Source organism: Abrus precatorius, unplaced genomic scaffold, assembly GCF_003935025.1.
Source record: "Abrus precatorius isolate BTA unplaced genomic scaffold, Abrus_2018 Scaffold2, whole genome shotgun sequence".
Classification (NCBI taxonomy): domain Eukaryota; kingdom Viridiplantae; phylum Streptophyta; class Magnoliopsida; order Fabales; family Fabaceae; genus Abrus; species Abrus precatorius.
Genome location: NW_020874362.1, coordinates 32,991,077 through 33,014,829, shown reverse-complemented (window position 1 = coordinate 33,014,829; position 23,753 = coordinate 32,991,077). Strand labels below are relative to the sequence as shown.

Sequence of the window (23,753 nt, the reverse complement as noted above, 5' to 3'; positions counted from 1 at the left end):
ATGAATTTGGATTTTTTTTCCTATTTTTTTATGACTTTTAAAAGATAAGACAAATTTGCTAAAGTCGCCCAGATTTTCAAGTATTGCTCAAGCAAGAATTTTCTCACTTGAGCTCACTTGAGTGAGAAATGTAAAATTCAAACCAGTTTTTTTTGTTGGTTTTCTTGCTTGAGCGAGAATTACCCTCACTCAGGCGAGAATTGTCTTGGTTGAGCGAGAAGACCTGTAGTTTTGGATTGTTTTTTGCTTGAGCGAGAATTGACTTACTGAAATGAAAATTCACTTATTGCCCTATAAAGATAGAAAATTTGACTCAAAAAGGAAGAATTGGAAAGGGCTTTAGAGCCCTAGCATACAATGACCTAATTTTGGCATTACAGAACAGTGGAGGAGCTTGGGAAAGTAACTAAGAACCATTAGGGAACTAATTTCAATCTTTTTTTCTTGCATTTTCTTATTGTATTATGCCATAAACGGTAAGAACTCTCTAGGGATTGGATGTAATCTTCATACTTTGAATGTTTTAGTATTTTTAATACATGTTTGTTTATTTGTCATGAGTTTGGTGTGTTTATCTTAATTGTAATGGTTGTTTCTACTTTACGAGAAATGATTCATGATCTGCGAATCTAAGTTGAGTGTGACATCTAACTTAGGACCAACTAAGATAAACTCACGCAATAGGTTAATTTATAAATAGGTTCCAACTTATTGTATGTTATATAACTCTTGTTAGTATTGTCAGAGTGTTTCTTGTTTAGATAAAAAATTATCACTCAATAAAATACTCTTAAAATCTCGAGTGCAAGGAATCAAAACGAGTGAATATAATGAGAGTGCGTTATAAAACTTTAGTAATTGTTCAATATGTATTAGAACTAAAATATGAAGATGATGATAGATGAAGTTCAATCCCCACCTTGATTCCTCTAAAAATGAAGCTTGAAAGTCGCCCCAATCTCTCTCTAGCTTTCCTAGGATGTTAAAACAAATGGAAATGAAAAAATGACAAAATATCCCAATTCTGAACTCTCAACTGCTATTTATATTTTTCCTGCCTCTTTTCACGTTAACACTTTTATCACTGAGAGTAATAAAGTAAAAAGCCTTCCAAAAGCTTCTAAGGTTGAAGTATAAACTTTAATCGTCCAAAGTTGACACTTGAAAGTAGTTTCCCAAATTATGTTATTGCGCGTAGACACTTTCAATAGCAAGAGTTGCTACGTGCATGTGTTCAATGTGAATTTGTCTTGCATGTAGCTACTTTCAGGAGCCAGAGTGGCTACACACAATTGCGCTTTGGTACTTTAGCTGCCCAAAGTTGTTACGCACAAGTCTGTTATATGTTTTAACCTTGCGCGTAGCTACTTTCAGTACCAAGAGTTGCTACGCGCAGGCTTTCTGTGTGAATTAGGCTTAAGCGTTGATACTCTTACTAGGTAAAGTGTTTACGCGTAAGTCCTTTCATGAATTTTGTTGCTGGAGTAGTAACTTTCAGCACTTAGAGTTGTTATGCAATTGATATTTATAATTTTTTTTTTCAAAGTATTAATACTATGCACCTAAAGTTGCTATGCCCAGCACATATCACTTTATTCTTGATCTCTTAAGCTCAATTCTTCCAGTTTCTTCAATTGAATCTCAACTTTAAAGTCTTAAACTCAAGCTTTTGTACAAAATTAAGTCTTTTTAAGCAGAATTGTTTCAAAATTAGAATAAAATCTAAAATTTCAAGTTATTTATACAATTATGAATAACAATGCAATTTTTATGATATTTTGAAGTTTATTTATTATTTAACTACTTATTTACTAATAAAAACAAAGCTAAAAATGTATTAAAATGTGAATTTATCAGTTGTAATATAAGATTTTAGTCATTAGTAACTAGAGGAAGTGGAATATATGATTGTTGATGAACACCTTGGCATGACTTCAATGGTGACACATGAAAAATAAGATTCAAGTGGTTGAGGGCAACAACAACTTGTATGCAACCGAACCACACATTAGATAATAGGGAAAGGACTAAAACATCTCCTATGCCTAGTTTTTGGTTTTTTCTTAATGCAATAGAATGTTGTCTAAAAGGTTGGAGCTTAACCAATACCATATCTCCAACTTTGAATTTTACATGGTGTCTCCTCTTATCAACTTGCTTCTTTATATACTATTGAGCCTTATGCAGAATGTCCTTTAACCGATGCAAAACAAAATCACATTGCTACATCAACTCCTATAATGTTGGAGGATCATTTGAATATGTAACATACTTGTCAATCTAAGGATGATCCTGCACAAACTACCTTGAATAACATCATACTTGTACTGAGGTGGTACAAAGCATTAAAAGAAAAGTGATGTTATTGTTCCAATGATTGAATATGATGGATATTGTAGTTTCAAGTCCTCATCTTCCTTGAATTGGAACAACAAGTATTATTTGTTGGGGTATTTATGGCTAGGTAATAATTTCTCATCACAAGTGAAACACAATCCCTTCTCCATTCTTAATTGTATTTTTATAGCAAATATTCTTCTAACATTAGAAAACTTAATTGATTGTTGGTTGGGTTGGTTTGTAGTGTTTGGGTTGGGTAACAAAGGTGGTAGGCTCATGGATTTGGTTGTTTGTGCTACAGATGATGGTTGGTATTCTGGGTGAAGGGTAGGCGAATGTGGCTTTTTATTTAGGCAGGTATTTCTCTTTAGAAAGCTTAGCTAATGAAATAACACATAACAAGGAGTTTGGATTTTGAGTAATAACACCTATACGAATGTCAATCTTGAGGTCACTAAGGAAATAATCAAGTAAAGCATATGTAGTAATTGTTAAAATTTTTTATAAAATTCATTATTGGTTACAATTAATTGTGATTTTTTATTTTGTCAAAAACAAGCTAATATTGTGATTCATTTGAGGATACTTAAGCCTACTAATAATGTGATCAATTACTTATGGACTTTGGACACTTAATACTAATTATGTGATACATAGTGTGAACCTAACCTTTAGGCCCATGATGGGAGGTGCTTAAGGTTAATAAATATTGTGACTAAGTCTCTTTTGCTGTCAGGGAAACACATTTCATTGCTCTCTAGGTTTGTTCCAATGAGAACATATGATTAAAAAAGCATGATTAGGTAAAGGAAGATCTTTATTTTTCACTTATGTCTACAACAAGTAAATAACTTTATAATTGCTTTATAATTGGTATTCTAAATTCATATAAAAGATCTATCAAATTTTATTCTTACATTTGGTATAAGAACTTATCATTATATGATTTAAGATCTAATTATTAATTTTTAATTAATTTGAATTTAGATTAAATTATATGGTATTATTTTTTGTTGTTGTTTGTATCATTAATAGTTTATTTGCATTGATATATATCATATTACCGATTGTGATTTTAATTTTTAAATTGATTCAATTTCAATTTCAATTGAATTATTACTTCTGTCATTGCATTGTTGTGATATGATATTAATCTGAATCTGAGCTGTTGCAATGTGATATTGATTTGATATTTATGAGTTTTTTTTTGCTAAGTTATTGTGATGCAATATTAATTTGATGCTGTTGGCCACTTAATCCAATATTTATGCAATATTGTTGCTAGCCACTAGCACAAGGGTTAATAACAAAAAAAAATTAAAATTAAAGTTGTAAAGAATTAAACCTGAGACTATGATTTTGTTGAACCAACACTCAACTAATGTGACATTACTAATTTATGTTATGTATTTTATGGTGAATAATATGTTACTTTATTTTGCATAAGATTATATTCATGCTTGCATTATCATTGTTATATGTTAATGTTTTGTTGTTAGGTATAGTTGATAAAATTATAATTGTTATTATGTTGCTATAGATTTAGTTATTACTGTTCAAGTCTAAAATATATTGAGAATGCAATTAATGATTGAAGAACAATAAGTAAGGATGCTTTTTGATGCATTTGTCTATTGACTAAATCATAATTTGGACAAGAGAATATTAATTCTTGTATAAAGAATTTTTGTGGATTAATATAAATCACTACCATCAAAGTGCGATCATTTTTATTGGTTCATAATTTTTTTTTTGTAATTTGAGGAATGCTTTTAATCTTTACATTTAATTGTTTGCTCAAAAGGGGTATTGTATCTATAGGTTGAAAGTTGAATATGGATGGAGTTATTGGAAAATGCATCAAGTTGAGAGATTTTTCCATCCAAAGAGAATAATGTTTTGAGCTTGGTATATGTTGATAGATTAACCAACCTGTGAGGTATTGACCTAGGTAATTACCTTGGTTAGCATATTCTACCAAAAAGGGAATATGTTGTTTTATGGGCCTTACTTTGATAGTTTGTTTTCTTCTTAACCTATATCTTGTCTTATGATATGTTTTAATGCATTCATGTTATGTCTTGAGAGTGAATATTTCTATGAATAATTGTTTTGCATCCATTGAGATCCTAACTAGATCAAACTATAGTAAATGGAAACAAGATTTGAACTTATTTTTAAGAATTGCTGATCTTGATTTAGCCTTATGTGAGAATAAACCAACAGTTAATGCAGAAGGCACAATTGAACAAAAATAGTATTTGGTTTAGTGGGAGATGTTTGGCACGTTAAGTCTTATCGCTATTAAAAGTACTATTTCTGAACATATTTTGAGTGGTGTTCCAAAGAAAGGGACAATTAAAGAGTTCATCACTCTAGGAGAGAGGTACCAAATATCTGATAACGCTAAGTCTAGATGTTTAATGAAACAATTAATAGACATGAGATATGACAATGTTGGGGAGTAAGAGAGTTCATTAAGATATTTCACATTCAAACTAAGCTAAAACCTCACCAAATTGACCTTAATGAAAAATTTTATTGTCGAACATGCCTTAAATTGCTTATATACTTAAATTTATTCAAATCAAAACTTCCCATAATACCATTGGTGCAAAATAGGGTTTGAATTACCTTATCATCAAGTGTGTTGCTGAGGAAGAGAAACTTAAGAAAGAAAAGAGTGACTTATCTTTTATCTATCCATGACAAATCCACTTATGGTAAAGAAAAATGCACAAACACAAATAGCTCATTTAATGCTTCTTATAAATATCGAAGTTTAGAAAAATTAGGTAAAAGTTTATACTACAATGTAGGAGGACGTAAGCCATAAATCTTTAAGAAGAAGATTTGGTGCTTCTAGTATAAACGAAAAGGACATAAGAAATTTGATTGTAAAAATTTCTAAGGCTTGTGGAGGTAATTGCTTAACTCTTATCTATTATGAATCTAATATAGTTGACATCTCTATAGACTCTTGGTGAATTGATAGTGATTCACCATAACTCATATTGTTGTTTCTTTACAAGCATTCAAAACTCTGAGGGAGCCCAACCTGAGAGAAAGTAAGCTCAAGGTATGAAATGATCTTAAAGTTCTAGTAAAGAAAGTGAGAGATGTTAGTTTAGTTGTAAGTTATGGATTTAAATTAATTTTGAATAATACCTTTTATGTATCCTCTTTTAGGAGAAATTTGACTTATATTTCTTATTTGGATAAACTTGGTTTTAATCACTTTTGGAGATAGGAAAATAAATTTTATGTTAAACTCCCAAAATTAGTTGTAGATTTTCGATTGATGGTTTATATAAATTTTGTTTTATCTTTTGATAATATTTCTTCATCTTTAATTGTTGAGAATTCTATTGCTAAAAGATCTAAGGTTGAGGGAAAATCCTTAATGTTGTGGCACAAACATCTAGGTCATTTTTCAAAGGAAATGGTTGAACGATTAACAAAGACAAATATTTTACCTTCATTGAATTTTGATGATTTGGAAACTTGTGTAAGTTATATTGGGGAAAAGTTTAGTAAGATGAAAAAGAAATGTGCAATTAGGAGTACAAACATTTTAGAGATCATTCACATCAACATTAGTAGGCCTCTAATTCCTACGATTTATGATAAAAGGTATTTTATTACATTCACCAATGATTTTTCTGATATGGATATCTGAATCGTGCTAAAGGATACAAGTTTTTTTTTGTTCTGGTAAGAAGAGCAAAATAATTGAGTCCATGAATGCCAATTTTCTGGAGCTTAATGTAGTATATCATGTTATAATATTCAAAGAGACTGATGTTTTATCGCCAAAGACTATTGCGTTGCCACTGCCTACTCTTACTATTAACATTCTGACAGTTGTTCCAAATGAGGCTAAGGTTCAAAATGTTCTAATTGAGAATGAAAATTTGATTCAAAATGTAGCTACCCCTCATGTTGATAATATGTATAATCCTCCGATAATATGTATAACCTCCTATTGGAGTAGATATTTGTTCGTAAGCAAGTGTACCTATTGAAAAGTAATAAAGGGTTCTAAAATAAATTTATAAATTATCGTTCCACAAGGATTATTTCTAATTACTAAGAATTTATTGATTTAATTGTTTGAATAACAAAATTTATATTAAGCATTTTTAAAAATAAATCAATTATCAATGAAATTTAAAGCAAGTAACATAACACATTTCTTAACTGAACTTATAGAAAAGAAACTTAAGGCATATGAGTTTACTTATTCAATCATTTATATTATTCTTCTGTTTAATTCTAAATTCAATTTTTTTTGTGATTACCAACTATTCATACAAATACTATCAATACTTAATGATCATGTAATATTCATATTTTTTTAATCTAAATTAACATCTATAATGGTCATACAATATATCAATTAAAGAAAGTATAAAGCATCTATCAACTTGTTGATTTAATAATGATTGAAAGAAAAAAATTAGTTTCATTCAACAAATCTTTTGTCACGTTTTATCCTAGAGATCCATTAACTACTTGTGGTACGGTTGCCTACGATGTAATTAATTAGGATTATGTTAAAAATGATCCATTTACAACATACAATTATGCACAATAGGACAAATACTAATCATGGACAGAAATCAAACTTAGATTTAAACATCAAAATCACATAAATTCATTAATAAGAGTTCTCATAATCCTAGCTATGGACTTAGTTACTCATGCTATAGAAAAGAACTAAAACAATTATAAATAAAGACATAATCAAAATGAAATAGCAAACTAGATTATTCCTAAAGATTAGGGATGAAATGAGTTCTCGGTCTTCAAGTACGATCGCTTAATGCTCCAAGTTCTATTAAGAATGTGTCAAAGATTAAGAGTAGAGTTATGTAAAAGATATGTCATATGAAAGAATGGATGGGATGAAAACAAGATGAGAAACAGGGTGCTCAGTCGTTGCCCTAATGTCTCTTTTATAGGTTTGAAAATCCTAAATTTGCTTAAGATTTGGACTTCCCGCGAGTAAGCATAGCTGTGCAATAAACACGATTGTGCATGTGGTCAAATCATTCCCGTACTGACTGTTAGGATTTAAGCATGTTGGCTGCTGCAAAACTCTATTTTTTTTTTATCAATTTGGGATCAAAATGCACCAAAAACATAACTTTGGCCTTCTCATATTAATATGCATAATAATAATAATAGAAATTAGTGCAAAATTCAAGTAAAATAATGGGCATTCATTAATATATATATAGGTTATAAAAACATGTCAAAATACAGACTTATCAATATTTCATAGCCTATTCAACGAATTATACAGATTGCTTTGAGAAGATCAACTAGAGAGAGATGATATACTATTGGTGATGATTTTGTAGTCTATCTTAGTGAGAATACATACAATATTAGAGATGTTGTTGATCTAAAGAACTATAAAAAAGTTGTATCTTGTCCATAATCTGAAATATGAAAGCATGTGATGAATAAAGAAATGTTGTTCATGTTGGTAAATAATGTTTAGTTGCTTAAGAATTGTAAGACATAGGTCTTCAAAATGAAGAAGGGCTCAAATGGTAAGATTGAGAGATTTAAAGCAAGACTTGTGACACACAAAAGAAGAGAATTGACTTTAAAGAAACTTTTGTCCTCGTGTCAAGCAAAGACTCCTTCAGGATTGTCATGTCATTGATTGTTCACTTTGATTTAGAGTTGCATCAAATGAATGTGAAGACTAATTTTCTAAATAGTGAATTGAATTAGACAGTATACATGCAACAACTTGAGAGATTCCACATTGATGATAGTAAGAACTCGGTTTGTAGACTCAAAAGGTCAACCTATGGTTTTAAAACAAACTTCTAGATAGTAGTACTTAAAATTTGATGAAGTGATAACTTCTATAGATTTTAAGGAGAATAAATTTGATCAATGCATATACCTTAAGGTCAGTAGGAGCAAATTTATCTTCCTAGTGCTTTATGTGGATGATATATTATTGGCTTGTAATGATTTTGGCATGCTACATAGGACAAAACAAATGTTGACTAAATCCTTTGACATGAAGGATATGGGTGAAGCTTTCTTTAGGTTAGGAATTAAAATTCATAGAGATAGATCATAATATATGCTTGGATTATCTCAAAAGGCTCACATTAATAAAGTTTTAAGGAGATTCAATATGCAAAATTTTAAACTTGAATATGTTTCAGTTGTTAAAGGTAACATGTTCAATAAGGATCAATGTCCTAAGAATGAGATTGAGCGAGTAGGAATGAATGACATACCTTTTGCAAGTGCATTGAGAAGCCTCATGTATGCACAAGGTTTGACATCGCTTTTATAGTCAGTGTTTTAGGTAGATATCAGTCAAATCCTGAAAATGATCACTAGACAGCTGCAAAGAAAGTAATGAGGTACTTACATAAGACCAAAGAACATATGCTTATGTATAGAAGTGTTGACAACCTTGAGATTATAGGATACACAAATTCAGATCTTGGTAGGTGCCTCGATGATAGAAATCGACTTCAGGATACGTCTTTATGATAGTTGGAGGTGCAATACATTAGAAGAGTAAGAAACAAACTCTTGTTGCTTCTTCTACTACGCGAGCAAAGTTGATTGCTTGCTATAATGTTGCTACTCATGCTATTTGGTTAAGAAATCTAGTGAAAGAACTTTGAATTATGAACTTATTGTTAGGCCACTGAGGGTTTTCTGTGACAACAACGTTGCAATGTTCTATACAAAGAATAACAAGATTTCTAAGTAGATCTAAGTACTTGGAGCTAAAGTATTTGATTGTTAGAGACCTTGTAAAAAATGGTTCAATAGTGATAGAACACATTGACATGTATTCCATGTTAGTTGACCCCTTGACTAAGGGACTTAGGCCCATTATTTTCAAAAGGTATGTTGACAAAATGGATATTATGGAATCTTTTGATGTATTTGGTTAGTAAGAGTTTCTTTTTGGTTTTATATTATTTTACGTTTATTGGATTCTTATTTTTGGATATTAGTAAATGGTGTATTGATGACATTTTGCATTTGATTTGATGAATGAATGATGAGATATTTTTTCAAATGTGAATTATTGAGCTCGACATTGTTGGAATCACTATGATAGTGGTAGATGCTAGTTGGAGCTAAGACATAATGGTTCGTAATGAATTATGTAATTTATTTGACTTTTAAGCATTTGAGAGAAATTAAGGACTAATGTGAAAAATGATAGTATAACTATTTGATCATATTAACAGATCATTTTTTCATTACACTCCACATTGATAACTAGTCAATAAAGTCAGTGATATTTATAACCATGGAAGGAGTTGCGTCAATAAGGGATGCAATTGCTGCCATAATTCGATATTGCATTATTTTGTTGGATGAAATCTTAATTAAGTGTTGTATCTTGGGATCATATGTTTGTGGCCACAACATATTATTAGCTCGAGAGTTAGTTTTTTATAAATTTCCAAAAGTTATATAATACAAAATTGATTTTGCCTAAGTGAAAGAATGTTATAATTATTTTTATAAATTTATTATCGATTACAATCAGTTGTAATTTTTTATTTTGTCAAAAATTGGCTAATATTGTGATCCATTTGAGGATGTTTAAGCCTACTAATACTATGATAAATTATTTATGAGTTTTAGACACTCATATAATGTGAGATTAACCTCTAAGCTCATGAAGAGAAGTGCCTAAAGTTAATAAATATTATGGTTAAGTTCCCTTTACTGTCACGGAAATACATTCCATTGCTCTTTAGGTTTGTCCCATGTAGAATCAAGGATTAGGAAAGCCTGATTAGGTAAAGGAAGATATTGGTTTTTCACTCACAAAGGATTTGTACTTCACATAAGTTGTCTATTGTACAATTTACAATGTCTACAACAAGTAAGTGACTTTATAATTACTTCACAATTGGTATTCTAAATTCATATAAAAGATCTATGTAAATTTTATTCTCCTTAAACATGATCGGCTAAACTTGTAAATTCTCGGCAATAATATTGAACCGATCCCGTTTGCATTAGTTTAAAAAGGGTAGAATGATGGCACTTATAAGGAGATGGGCCAAATTCTAGTTCCACGAATGAGGTAAAACCAATCCATGATTGAAATGAATTGTTCTTAGCTATCATTTGGAGCCGAAGAATCACACTTGCTTCCATATGAACCTCAACAATAGTAAGACATTACTCCTCTAGAGTATTGTAAAATATGAAAAATTGTTCTGCCCTAAAGATCCATTTTGGCACTATTGAAACGGTTGCACAATGGGTTGTGCATATCGAGATTCTAACGCTTTCGATGATGTATTAGTTACATGCAATAACGTAACTTCAACCTCAAGGCTCTCAAAACAAGTAGAATATTTTGCGTGTTGAGATTCCATCGACTCTAAAATTCACTTGACATCTAAGGACAATTGTGTGACATTTGTGGAAAGCTCCTTCAGTCGAGTGTTTTTAGCCATAAATGGAAATGAGTCGAGATGAAAGCACTAATGTAACTAGGAAACATCAAATAAAAATTGAAATAATAAAAGAATGAACAATGGATGGTATGAATAAATATCGGTAAACATTATTGTATCGATGTGTTTATTACAATGAAGAAGAATGTTATTATGCAACAATAGCCACAGCAGATACACTAAATAGAAGAAACAAAATGTAACAATTCCCATATTGTTCCCTCCTCCTCTTTCATACTTTATAACTAATTATTACCTCACACGTAATTTCTCACACATAATTTATCACCGTAATAAAATTATAGGATAACTTGACACTAGTCTATTCTTCATAATAGAATTATTCTTTTTCACTCTAATAAAATTATTCTTTTTTACGTTTATTTATTGAATTATCCTTGTACTATTTTCATTTGTGACAACATTTCATTTAACGTAATATGTTATTATTTTAAAATTTTTAATAACTAAAATACCCCGATATTAAGCTTTGAGGTCCGAAACAAGAGTTACGTCATAACCATCTAAGTCCGTCGCTAAGCGCGTGCGATCTTTTCTCTGTTAAATTATTGTTTCCCGCCTTTCTCAAGTTCGGAGTTAGAAGCCGTTATAGTATTTAAAGATAATTCAAACACAGTGTCTAGTTTTTCCTACTTTCATCACTTCCTCTTCACTCTGACGCTCTCGAGCTTCCACCTTCATTTTCTTTGGAGCCAAACGGCCAATTTACTCTCTCTTCTCACCACAACCAAACAAAACCTCTCGTTGTCGAACATCGTTTCATTCGGTAGCGGAAATCGTAAATCCCTACCATCTCTCTAGTTTTTCATCTTACGGTTTCTGTTTCCGCCGAGTCCACTTGGTTTCTCGGATCTGTAAGTCACGGATTTCTTTCCTCTTTTGAAGATATCTCTTCGCCAATCACTAAATTTCGTGTGTCTGAATTACAATTGCCATAAGCTTATGTCAAATTTTCTATTTACGAAGTTCAACTAATGCCGGTTATTGGAACTGTCGTAGATTCGTGTGTACTTGATTTGTGACCAGATTCTCTTTATTTTTAACGAACTAGTACTATATTGTATCAATCGTACATTTATATACCTCTGTTTATTTTCTACTAATGCCGGTTACTGGAACAATCATAGATTTATCAAATTGTACTTGGTATATCTTATTGCTAGAATTACAAATTATGATCTATTGGCGAACAGAGTTCTGACTTTGGAGGATGAACCAAAAGAGTGGTCTGAAATGTTCAAAGATGGTTCATGTGGCTTCATAAAAATTCCTTTTGTTTAACTCATTCTAAACAAGAAACATGTTCGTAGTACATCGGATATTGTAATTTTCCGTATTTTTTTTATTCTCGTGAATTATTAATAATTTGTATTTTCATCGCTTATTTCCACAAATGCTTGATAGTTGATACCATTCTTTCTGTTCTTATTATCATATTTGGTTACCACTTACCAGAGTGGCCACAGGCCAAGGGAATTGTCTTACTGATCTGACATTTTTATTTATTTATTTATTTTTGGTTTTTTCCTTCTTAAAACATCTATCGTAGATGATAGCGGTATTGTTTTTGTTAGTAGTTGGAATTATAGTAAGAGATTTTTATTCCCTACTTTAATTTAAACATGGCAGTTTTGTCCTAGGTGAGGTGAGAATCAGAAAGTTTACCAACCTCTGGGAATGACAGAACAAGGCAAGGAATCCTCAACTACAGATTCGAAGGAGAAAAATTCATCTTTAGGTTATGCTCTACATTGATTTTTACTTCTATGATGTAGGGAGTAGTACAAGTAGATTCCTTCTAGTTCTTTTTATCAAAACAAGTAGAAGTATGAGAAGAAGGAATGGATAATCTTGGAATTGATTGCATTTGATAGTAGTGCATTTAGTTATTGTATTTACTTTTCAGCACTATTTTGGAATTAGTGCATGTTGATGGTTCATAAAATTCAGGGAAGCATAGCAAATTTTTGCAGTTCATGTGTAGCTTTTTGGGTGGATTCCTAAATCTGCTCTGAATTTTATGTCTTTTTGGATTGAAATCAGGACTTTGGTTTCTACAAATGAAATACTGTAACAACAAATCTTATCATAGATAATCTATCTTCAATTTTCATAGAAAATGAAGTAAACACAATATTATAAGACCACAAGTAAAAGAAAATTCAGCAGTCATAATTTCTCAAAGATGTAAGTTCTTCGCACTACAATTAACGGTTATTATTTGTTTTTCAAAGTCATGCATTCCTTAATCCCAAGTATAGATGGTGAGAACCAAATATTTTTTTTTTTCTTTTCTTGAGGTTGTTTAAAAACAAAATTAATGATATTATGTAAGTATTACCATCTTCTGTACATTTTTCAATCCAAACAGATGATGAAATTGGAAAGGGGTTGCTTAGCTCCTGGAAATCCATGTCAATGGCAGATGATGATGCAATGGATTTTAGCTTTGACACTGTTTCTAAAAGCAAGAAAAAGACATTTGACTTTGAAAAACTGTAAGTCTTCCTAGTTCTCCAAAGTTAAGAGTTTAGGTTATGCAAAGTGAAAGATGAAGAGCACAGGCACTGTTATTGCTTTCATTCAGAATCCTTCTCGATTTTAAAATCTTCTTAATTTGACAGGTCACAGGTTTGATGTTTAGTATCTTGCACTTATACAAGAGAAGTGTGATATAATGAATTGAATTAAGTATTAATTATTTTGATCTCTGAGCATATCTCGAGTGATTACGATGTTTTATATAAAATAGCATTTCATTTAAGGAAGAAATTACCTGGATATACCTATATGCTTCTGTAATACAGCTGAGTTTTAAGTTACTAATTAGTTGTTTTACAATAATCTTTGCCAGGGACATAAATTTTAATCTGGATGGTGAGTTTGACAAGATATCATCGTTTAAGTTGGACATGTCAGATCTTGATTTCACATGCTTACCAAAAAAGACTTCGCAGTCTAAGGATAAAAAGGCAGAAGCTTCTGGTGCAAAAGCAGGGAAACAAGATGGGTTTAATTTCAGCTTTGATTTTAATGAGTAAGCGGGTGAAAATATTCAAGGAAATAAACATTTAATGTGCAGATACCTTATTTTTGGTTTCTGCAGCATCAATGTGAGTGATTTTAAGGTATAAATCTATTTTTACACATTTGTCTTTTATTGGCATAGGTTGGATAGCTTTAATCTTGATTCAAGCTTAATAAAAGTAGATACTAGTTCCAGCAGTAACCCAAGAAAAAAAGGAGTTACTACAGATGGAAGTGATAATGAAGCTGCTAAAATGCCAAAAACCAATGATGATGGTGTCCATACAACTAATGGTAGTTTGGCATTGAAACCCCCTGCGTCAGAGATGCTGGAAACTATGAAGGTTGAGACTTTAGATGGTAGCCTAGGGAATATAGTTTCCAAAGAGGATGGTTCTGTTTCCAAAATTTTATCCGCAGGGAATCTCGACCTGCTAATTGAGAATCAAACTTTTGATACAAGTAGATGTAAAAGTGCAGAAGAAGTTGATCAAGAAAGAGATATACCTGAGAAGACAAAGTCATCAGAATTAAAATCGGAGCAGGTTATCAGTATGGCACCTTCCCAGTCAGTAGGTAAGAGTGATTCAGAGCAGGACACTATCTTAAACCAGCGGACAAAAGTTTTTTCATCTGGAACAAGCGTCATCAACGTGTCAGGAGATACAGAAGAGGTTAACAATCAAGCGGTATATGAGCATACAAAAATGTTTTCATCTGGTAGAACATTAATTAATGTTTCAGGTGATAAACATGAGGTTAATGATAAGTCAACATATGTAGATTCTGATGGGGTAGACTTACCATTAGAACATACATCCCCTCCTCACATCAGTAAGTCTGATAGCAGTGTTGAAGAAGCAATTAATCTAGGTAGCAGTACCCAAGAAAGAGTTACTAATGACCCTCATCCAGAAAAAAGATATACGGGGTGTGAAAATATAAATAAAGCCGATGCCTTGAAGAACGTATCATGTGACAATGACACCGGAGAAAACCGAAAAACAACTTCTGAGTGTCATTTGGCTCCATCAAGCAGGTCAAATTATTATGATATTTTTCATTTTCATGTCTTTCTGAGTAGTAGTTCGTTTCTATTATTAGATGAGTAGCTGAAAATGCTATACTGTAAGGTAGCAAGGACATGAAGTTATTCTTTATAGATATATACTGCTTTCACAATGTTCATTCATTTGATGCAGTAAACATTTAGTTGATAAAATGATGCCAATGAAAGATAAAAAACTTCAAGATATGCAGTCAAATATGTTCAGCATGCCAGAGGACAAAAGGTCTTTAAAACTACCTTCGTCAACAGTTGGGACAAAAGGAATTTCCTTTGGAAGCAAAAAAAATGCAGACATGCACCTGGGATCCATCACCCAAGCACGGTGTGATATGATTTTCACAACAATTAAAGTTATTGAACTTTTAATGGTAGAATGTTTAATTTATGCCCTCAACAGGGAGAACTTCAGATCAAATGACACAATGCTTGGAAGCAAATTAGTAAGCAATTCCATTGAATGTTCCAGCAAACTAATTAGGGATGCAGCAACATTGCTTGATAGCAAAGATGATCCTAAAACTCGTAGCAATACCAGGTAATATTTACGTTCCTGGACTTCAGTAGTTCAGTTATACTAGAAGTTTCTTACTTTATAATCACTCTTTTCTCAAATGCATAAACGATATTTTTGCGGGGGTTAGCTTGTCACTTCCTTGTAATGAATGTGACTGTTATTTCTAATAATGATCAGGGAAGAAATTGCTTCTGATGTTATGCCAAGTACAGGCAAGTTGGCTGGAAATATGCAATCATTTCGCGAAGAAGTAAATAAAAGCAAGGCGACATTTCTAGAAAATAGCATGTCAACCAAAGATTTGACTATGTTGAGGTAAGGAAGAGGCTTTTGAGTGTTGACTTTGTTTACTGAAGTTGGTGGTAGAACTAGAAATAATGCACCTGAATCCAGATAATATTTTGTAATTAAGACTTTGTATGTTTGGCTTTGCTAACGTGCAGCACTCTGAATTAAATTGGTCATATTGGCAAATGTTTTTATTTAAATATAGCCAAAAATTTCCACTTGAATAATTATGACAATTTAACTATACTAGATGTCCTGGATTGGGTAAAAGAAATGAATTGAAGAATGGGATAAATAAATATTGAAGAGTTAGTTGATCGAACTATATGAATATAATGCATCATTACACGCATTTGTGTCATGGTCTTTCACCACTATGATAAAAATAAATAAATGAATAAATCTAAAGGTATTTCTTTGATGAGAGGTTTCATGATATATCACTTCTACTATCTTCACTGTGATTGTATGGTCATCAAAATTTAATAGGGCTTAATTGTTCATCAAACTTAATTTATATCATTCAATGCTTGGATTGTTTGGTGATAGACTTTTTGAAGATCACTTAATGTATATTTTGTTTTCAAAATAATATTGCCAACCATTTAATTCAATGTATTAGACTCTAATATTTACTTCATTTTAGTTATCTTGATTTCTGGAAATTAATGCTTGGGTGTAGTAAGATTGTTTTAGCTAGATTTTAAGATTTGAAGAAGTCATTTTTGGGATTATCATACCAATGGACCATAATTTGCCATTCTTTGTGGAATTTTTCAGTTCTCAAGTTAATCCTTCCTGCTTAACAGAAAAGACAGGTAGAACTACTAACCAGATATCGGTGAATTCTCAACCTGAAGCTTCAGGCAAGGAGTCCTCTGAGAAATCAAGAATTGCATCCATAGAAGGAAATAAACTCTCTTCTTTTAAATCTTGCAAGATCACTCCTACTCTTTCAAGCTTAAAGACTTTAAGGTTTGGTGCCGAGTGCATTACTTCTGTTTCTCTCTTTAATTACATGCTGGGACGTTTTAAATGAAGTTTTGGTTATCTCAGGAACATTGGAGCTAACAGGGTTCAAGCAACTTCTTTACATAAAAATGAAAAAAACTCCTTATTAAGCTTGGGACAGAGGATGGAGATACAGGGTATTACAGCACCTACGAATCACCATCTGACTGACAGTGGTGACAATCAGAAGTCTTCAACCCCATTCTTGAAGAGGAAAACTATTGAGGTTTGACATCATTAAAAGACTTATTTCCTTTTGAATGAATTGATGGAAAAGAGTATCACTCAAATGATTTGACACCCACCAGCACAACCTATGCCTGATCACATTTCTTTTCTTTTCTTTTTTTAATGTCATATCTGCAAATGTCTTCATTTAATATCCCCTGCTATGTACTTTTGGTACATAGTTCTTCCCCTTGGACCCTTGGTCAACACCCTTTTACTAAACTGGAATGAATTTTTTATGTTTCTTCAAAGAAAAAAAGATAAGGTAAAGAAGAGCATAGAAAGAACTTAAACTATATTACTCTAATGTAAAGATATACTACATTTGTTTTGAAAAGAACCATCTTAAGAGATTCTTGAAACATCTATAAGACTTAATTCCACAGGTTTCTGAAGCAGACTGTACATCCTTGAGGTCCTTAAAGCGCCTCTGTCAATCTCCTAGTAAAAGCAGGTCCTGCAGTACGAATTGATTGTTTTACTTTCAATAGATTCTATACTTTTTTTATTGGTTCTTCTGGATAAGTATCACAGTTCTTAACAGCTGCAGAAATTCTAAAGAATCTTCAGAAGAAGTTGTTGGAGAGGTACATAAAGTTTGGGGTTTATTTTATCTGCTGTCTTGTCATATATTTTGATGCCTACTGATAAATGCAAGGAGACGGGGGATATTTTAAGTGTGATAATTGTCAGTACTTTATTTATTTATTTTTATATATTACCTTAATTTATTCCATGAAAGACAGGTAGAGAGTATCCCCAACAACTTACTCTACAGTCATTCAACCTCTGGACTTAAAAGTCCATCGGAGATTAAAGTGACAGAAATGGAAATGCCTGATTCTGCGGCACTAATGGAAGATAACAGCAATGTCGAAAAGGCTGAAGCATATATGAAGGAACTTGAAGACGTGAGTGATCTAAACATATTTTTCTTCTATGGATTTGTTTACAAGCGTTATATTAAAATCATTCAATTTACGAGGTTACAAAATCATAAATAAATATATTTAAGCAATAGAACTGATATTGAAAAAACTAATAAATAACTAAGTAGTTATAACAGTTAACAAACAATAACAGAAAATAGCTATTACTGCATAACAGCGGATTTCTTTTTAAATGCAATTTCTTGCAGATTTGTAACATGCTGAAAAAGAAGCACGAGGAAGCAAAAGAATTATTAGTCCAAGCCATTGTGAACGACAATAACTTACTAATGCTTAATCATCCCATTTATGAAGAAGAAATATCCTCCCACTCTTCTTTTATGTCATTTCCTCCTATTCATTTAATGGTAGATATTAATGCTGGTTATTTCCTTGACATTTGTGAACATTCGGAAGGTTCAGAAATTTGCTTTGCAGTTGATGTCTAAGGGGATTCAAACTTGATCAGCTGCAAATTGTTGCATTTGAAGGTATGTATGCATAAAGATATTTGCAATGTACCCTATTTTGAACACTAAGATTTTTCAGGGTATTAGTAATCATTTGAATTTAAAGACCAAATACGTGTATTCCTTCAGTGTTGTCTGCACTCAGGACTTGACTAACCTTTGCCGTTTGCTTAAGATGAGAAATTGTTAAATTTGTCGTTTCATTGGTCTATTAAGGTTTTAAGTTTGCATGAACTATGAAGTATATATTGATGCATGTCTCAAGTCCGTTTCAACCTTTAATTGTCATCTATGACGGTTGATTGACTTAACTTTTTAACTGCGTACCAGAAAAATGGAAAGACAGAGAAAGAAACTAGCTTTTCAGCCAAAACCTTCTGCATGTATTTGAAGATTCTGGACTACGACTTTTGGTCCTGAGAATCAATGCTGAGGTTATACTGTTAGTAAGTTATCACTGATAATCGAGAATCATCTATGATTCTCATCCTTAGACATGGCCAGTCCAATTGAACGTGAAATAGCTTATAAACTATCGAGTCTCGAGAAATAGAGGGAGGCTCCGGCATATATCTAGCGCATGTTCAGGGTCTAGTTATTAGCCAGTCAACAATTGAAACTGAAGAATGTTAGTAACAGTTTCTTTTAAATACTCTGTCGGTTTGGAGAAATTTCTGAATAACATAGGTGCATTATGTATTAAAGGGGTTAGCATGAAATTTCCCTAAATAATTGGAAAAGGTGCTAGAAACAGCATCTACAAAGGAAACTAGGTTATTGAGAAAATTTTTAACACCAATGTGCCCTAAAGAGAATTTTTTTTTTAACTATAGTAATAGTAGCCGGCCTTATATTCAGAGAATTTGACTTCTAACTGCACTTAATGATATTATTTGATCAATGTAGTCAACTTCACTAAAGTTTGGTTGATGTTATTATTGTTGTTGTATAGTGTTGATAAAAGAAACTAATGTAGTCCTAGAACAAATTTGTGTTAAATCCCGTGGTGAGTCCACGAACGTCGTGTAAAGCCCCCTTATTTTTTGTCATTATTTGGTGAAACCTCTAAATAATCTGGGTCCAATATTTATCAGAGGTCAACATAAGATTTCACCCAATACCAATGTTATCAATGACGTACGGCAGCAAGCCTAATACCATCATTAAAGCAATGGCGTATTAACTGCGATGATGTTGCGGACTGTGGCTGAAGCGTGGTAATCATAATGAAGAGGAAGAAACGAAGGCATATACTTGAGGCATTAATAAGCAAGCTCTTCTAAATTTGATCTACTTGTAACATCTTAAATTTCTTTGGCAAGTAAACATCACGGGTGATATTCATCGTATATGCAGGACATTTGAAGGGAGTCTTCCGAGTGTTTCAGGCTGTAAGGCATAACGAATATTAGCAAATTAAACCATGAATTCTTTCAACATAGGGGTTAATCCTTCTCCTTCCGTCAACTGGTACTACTGCCCAGAAGGAAAACCAATCACCAACCAGTAAATTAGCAAGCATGTATGTTAATTAAATCAACTTAAACATCATAGGAAAACAAATTTTAAACTTGTAAGCAAGCATGCATGTTGACTAGCTTCAAAATAAGTCTGGCACACAAGCTGTCATTCGTGGTGGGAGTCTTTCAAAGGGTGAAAGGGTACATGGCGAGAGATGGGGATACTCGGCAAGACTAGTGTTTTTCTTTTTGCGTATCCGACATAGCAACACACTCATTAGGCAACAAATTGGCACTGGGGAGTTGAATAATGTGGCCGAGGATCAAACACAACAATTTTGGCTCTACTTATGATATATCCAAAATGTATCTTTATAGCACATTTGTCCAAACAGAGATATATATTTAACGTACAAGGACAAAAAAACCTTTTGACGATTAGCTGGAAGTGCTCACAAAGCTACAAAATAAATTGCACGTCAGACTCAGACAAATGTTTTTATGTCCTTGGACTTCCACTTGGATTACTATAACATAAAATAATGATAACGAGCACCTAATGCTGGTATATATATGTGCGTGTGTGCTGCATTTACCACATTGCTTGGATATAGCAAGTCTGTCAAGCATCTTCAAAATCTTGAAGGGAAAATGACTAGACTGAGTTTCTGTTTCTGCACTTTGCTCCTGTTGCTTTCATTATCCTTCTCTGAGACGCGGCCAATAAAGAGTCGTGATCCATTTTCTTCTCATTTCCCCCCTAGTTCTCTCTTCCTTAGTACTATCAAGCACTACCTTTATTCAGGATCTGAAGGCAGAAGCCTAGCCAACCCAGACAGTAAAAAATTAGGGAAAAGCGTTAAGGTCTCTGACAGCATTGGGTTCAGAAATAGTAATGCAACAAGAAGCCAGTACTACCGTCCCCGTCGAGTGAGTCCGGGAGGCCCAGATGCACATCATCACTTCTAACAATGAGCAATATATCAAGTTAATTTCTAAAATTATGAGTACAAATCAATTTAGTTTTTAAAATCAAACGCTGTTTGGTCTTTGAAATTACAAAGCATTAGTCACTGTTGTCCTTAACTTTTTTAATTTGAAAAACTGAAATAATCAGTACTCATAATTTTTGAGAATAATTTAATATATTTATAAAAAAAATCTGTTTGTGGAGGACGGGGAAGATAAATCCATGGCGTGTGTTGTGAAGAAGAAAAACGAAGATCCACTGTGTGTTTAAGTTTTTCTTGTATGAAGTTACGATTTATAGTGACGAAAATAAAAATGGATCCTTCTTTAAAATAGGGTCATGTTTTATTAGAATAAAAACACAAGCAAAATTTTCAATAAAAGGACTTTGTTTGGTACCCGAAGGTGGCAGTGGCTTGCGATGCCTTTTAAAAGGGCTTTGTTAGGTATTGTACGTTGTAATTGTAATGAATCATTATCCTAATGAATAACATGTTTCCTTTTCTTTAATCTGATTTGCGATCAGTCGGAGATAATGATTACTTAAATTATCGATCCGAATGATAAAGCAGACACAAATCATTGACTATTTGAATATTAAAGTTATATTAAATTTAAGTTAAATAAAAAATTTAGATTAAATTTAAATTTTTTTAAATTTATCAAAAAATATATATATATATATATATATATAAACTTTGTTATAACAAATCGACTTTTTCTAATAATAATAATAATTTTATACTTATATTTTTTAATAATTTTTTATTTTCCTTTTTTATGATATAATTTATTATATTATTTTGTTTATTATATATTATTTTGTTTCTTTTCTTCTATTACTCTCTTTTGTTGTTTAAATTTATATAAGAGAAATTATTTTTTGAAAGAAAGATAGATTCAAATTCTGATGAGAGAATTGAATGTTTACTTTCATTTTTATTTAATTGAAAATAGATTTATTTAAGTAAAAAAATAAAAAAATTTAAACAAACATTTTTTTTTCTTCTAATTCTTCCTCTTCCACTTCACAAAGTTTCTCTCTTCCCCCACCTTCCTTCTCTTTCTCTTTCACTCCCTTGCGGCCCCTACTCCTCCCCAACTTTCTCTCCTCCCTTTTCCACCTAACCCTCCACCCGCACTCTGTTATCCTTCCCGAAATCTTAGCAAACTTTAACGACTCTCTACTCACTTCCAAGCTTTCCTAACCTACACCCGCATTCTCCTTCTCTCCCGAAATTTCAATAGACTTCAATGACCTCCCACTTGCCTCCAAGCTTTCCTAATCTCCACGCGTTTCTCCTCCGTCCTAACGACAATGACCAAATTCGAAATAGACACAAATGGTTTCTTTTTTAGTATTATTTGACAATTGACTAAACTCTCACTTTAGTCTCTGAAAGAATTTAAGTTAAGCATTTTAGTCTTTGAGACATTTAAAATATCATGTTACTTCCCAACTTTTTTCTCTACAATTCATTTTAGTCTCTAATATAAGACCCGTTAAGAAACTGTGACAGAAGGTTAAGTTGTCATGTTAAGTGCTACGTCAGAATCTCACCTGACAGAAACAACGTCATTTTTGGAAGCTGTCTAATACCTCTAATAGTGAAACGATGTCGTTGTGATTCAAGGACCCAACTTAATGACCTCACTTAGAATAGGAATACCACATTCGTGACCAATTGTTGTCTTCTCTTCTGGTATTGTGACAAGATTTGCTAAAACAGCCACCGCCTTATCAACCATTCTAACAGCAAGGTCCATTAACTCTACAAGATGCTTCATAGCACCAGCTTGCATGATCCGATCCTTGTTTTCATGAAATATTGACAAATTAAACAAAGTAGTGACAACATCTTTTTTCCCTCTAGGGCTTCCATTCTCAAATAAATCAACCAATGGTCTAATTAGCCCAGACCTCCCTATCTTGATTTTATTTTCCTCAATTACCGATAAGTTGAAAAGTGTGGCAGCTGAGTTCTCCTTGACTTCTGAACTCCCTATCTTAAGGACATGAATCAAAGGTTCAATGGCCCCAGCATTTGCAATTGCAGTTTTGTTGTTATCATTGATTGATAAGTTAAGGAGTGTTGTAATATAATTTTCCTGGATTGTAGTATCAGTTGATTGAAGTAAATTAACTAATAAGCTAATGACACCAAAATTTGAAATCACTATTCTGTTATCCATACTGTGCTTAGCAAGAAGGTGGAGTTCTATTATTGTGTCTCTCTTAGTATCAAGAGAATTGTTCTTTAATTGTTCTACTAATTTTTGAACCTCAGTTTCAGTAGCAAATAGATTGTTCGTCATCTCCAAAACAAAAAAAATGACTCAATAAATTAAGAAAAAATATTTTTACCGAATTCTTTATCTGTTAGCCACTTCTTCCACTACAACGAACTTCAATCTATAAATATTTTACTTCTAAATACAATGACGAACAAAAATTTGGGCGATGTTCTATGTGCATTTAGGGTAGGGTTTTTCTTTGACACAAATTATGTCATTAAGTTAGGGCAAAAAGGGCTTGGATCACAATGACATCGTTTCACCATCAGAGGTGCTACGAAAGGTTCCAAAAATGACGCGTTTCTGTTAGGTGGGATTCTGACGTAGCATTTAACGTGACAACTCAGCCTTCTGTCACGGTTTCTTAACGGAGTCTGACGTTAGGGATTAAAATGAATGACAGGGAAGTTGGAGACTAACGTGATATTTTAAATGTCTCAGGGACTAAAATGTTTGAATCAAATTCTCTCAGGGACTAAAGTGAGAGTTTAGTCTTTGGCAATTAGAAGTAAACGAGGGCATAAGACGTTTTAAAAAAATTACAACTCTTAAAGCTATTTTAAATAAATCACAGGTTTGAAAATTTTTCTTTTTCTAAGTTGATCGTTATAATGTAGCACCTATGACAAGAATGATACCATTTTTAATTAAG

The 23,753-nt window shown here is 32.2% G+C and overlaps 2 protein-coding genes across 2 annotated transcripts; one reads left to right on the top strand and one right to left on the bottom strand.

The window, feature by feature from the left end:
• Nucleotides 1-6,080: 6,080 nt before the first annotated feature.
• Nucleotides 6,081-18,356, top strand: LOC113859863 (uncharacterized protein At4g18490). Its single transcript, XM_027492531.1, has 13 exons — nt 6,081-6,312; nt 13,213-13,339; nt 13,696-13,878; nt 14,011-14,907; nt 15,071-15,160; nt 15,335-15,472; nt 15,629-15,766; nt 16,520-16,714; nt 16,796-16,976; nt 17,365-17,432; nt 17,529-17,565; nt 17,725-17,889; nt 18,117-18,356. Exons 1-13 carry the CDS (start codon nt 6,081-6,083, stop codon nt 18,354-18,356), a joined length of 2,691 nt encoding a protein of 896 aa, XP_027348332.1.
• Nucleotides 18,357-22,109: 3,753 nt separating this feature from the next.
• On the bottom strand, nt 22,110-23,122 carry LOC113859862 (U-box domain-containing protein 4-like). Its single transcript, XM_027492530.1, has one exon. The coding sequence runs from the start codon at nt 23,120-23,122 to the stop codon at nt 22,436-22,438; it is 687 nt and encodes a 228-aa protein (XP_027348331.1). The 3' UTR covers nt 22,110-22,435.
• Between the last annotated feature and the right edge of the window lie 631 nt (nt 23,123-23,753).

Coding starts and splice junctions, on each gene's coding strand:
- LOC113859862 (XM_027492530.1), bottom strand. CDS start 23,122: ATGACGAACAATCTATTTGCTACTGAAACTGAGGTTCAAAAATTAGTA.
- LOC113859863 (XM_027492531.1), top strand. CDS start 6,081: ATGAATGCCAATTTTCTGGAGCTTAATGTAGTATATCATGTTATAATA. Junction 13,340..13,695: donor ACATTTGACTTTGAAAAACT/GTAAGTCTTCCT, acceptor AATCTTTGCCAG/GGACATAAATTTTAATCTGG. Junction 13,879..14,010: donor TTCAGCTTTGATTTTAATGA/GTAAGCGGGTGA, acceptor TTATTGGCATAG/GTTGGATAGCTTTAATCTTG.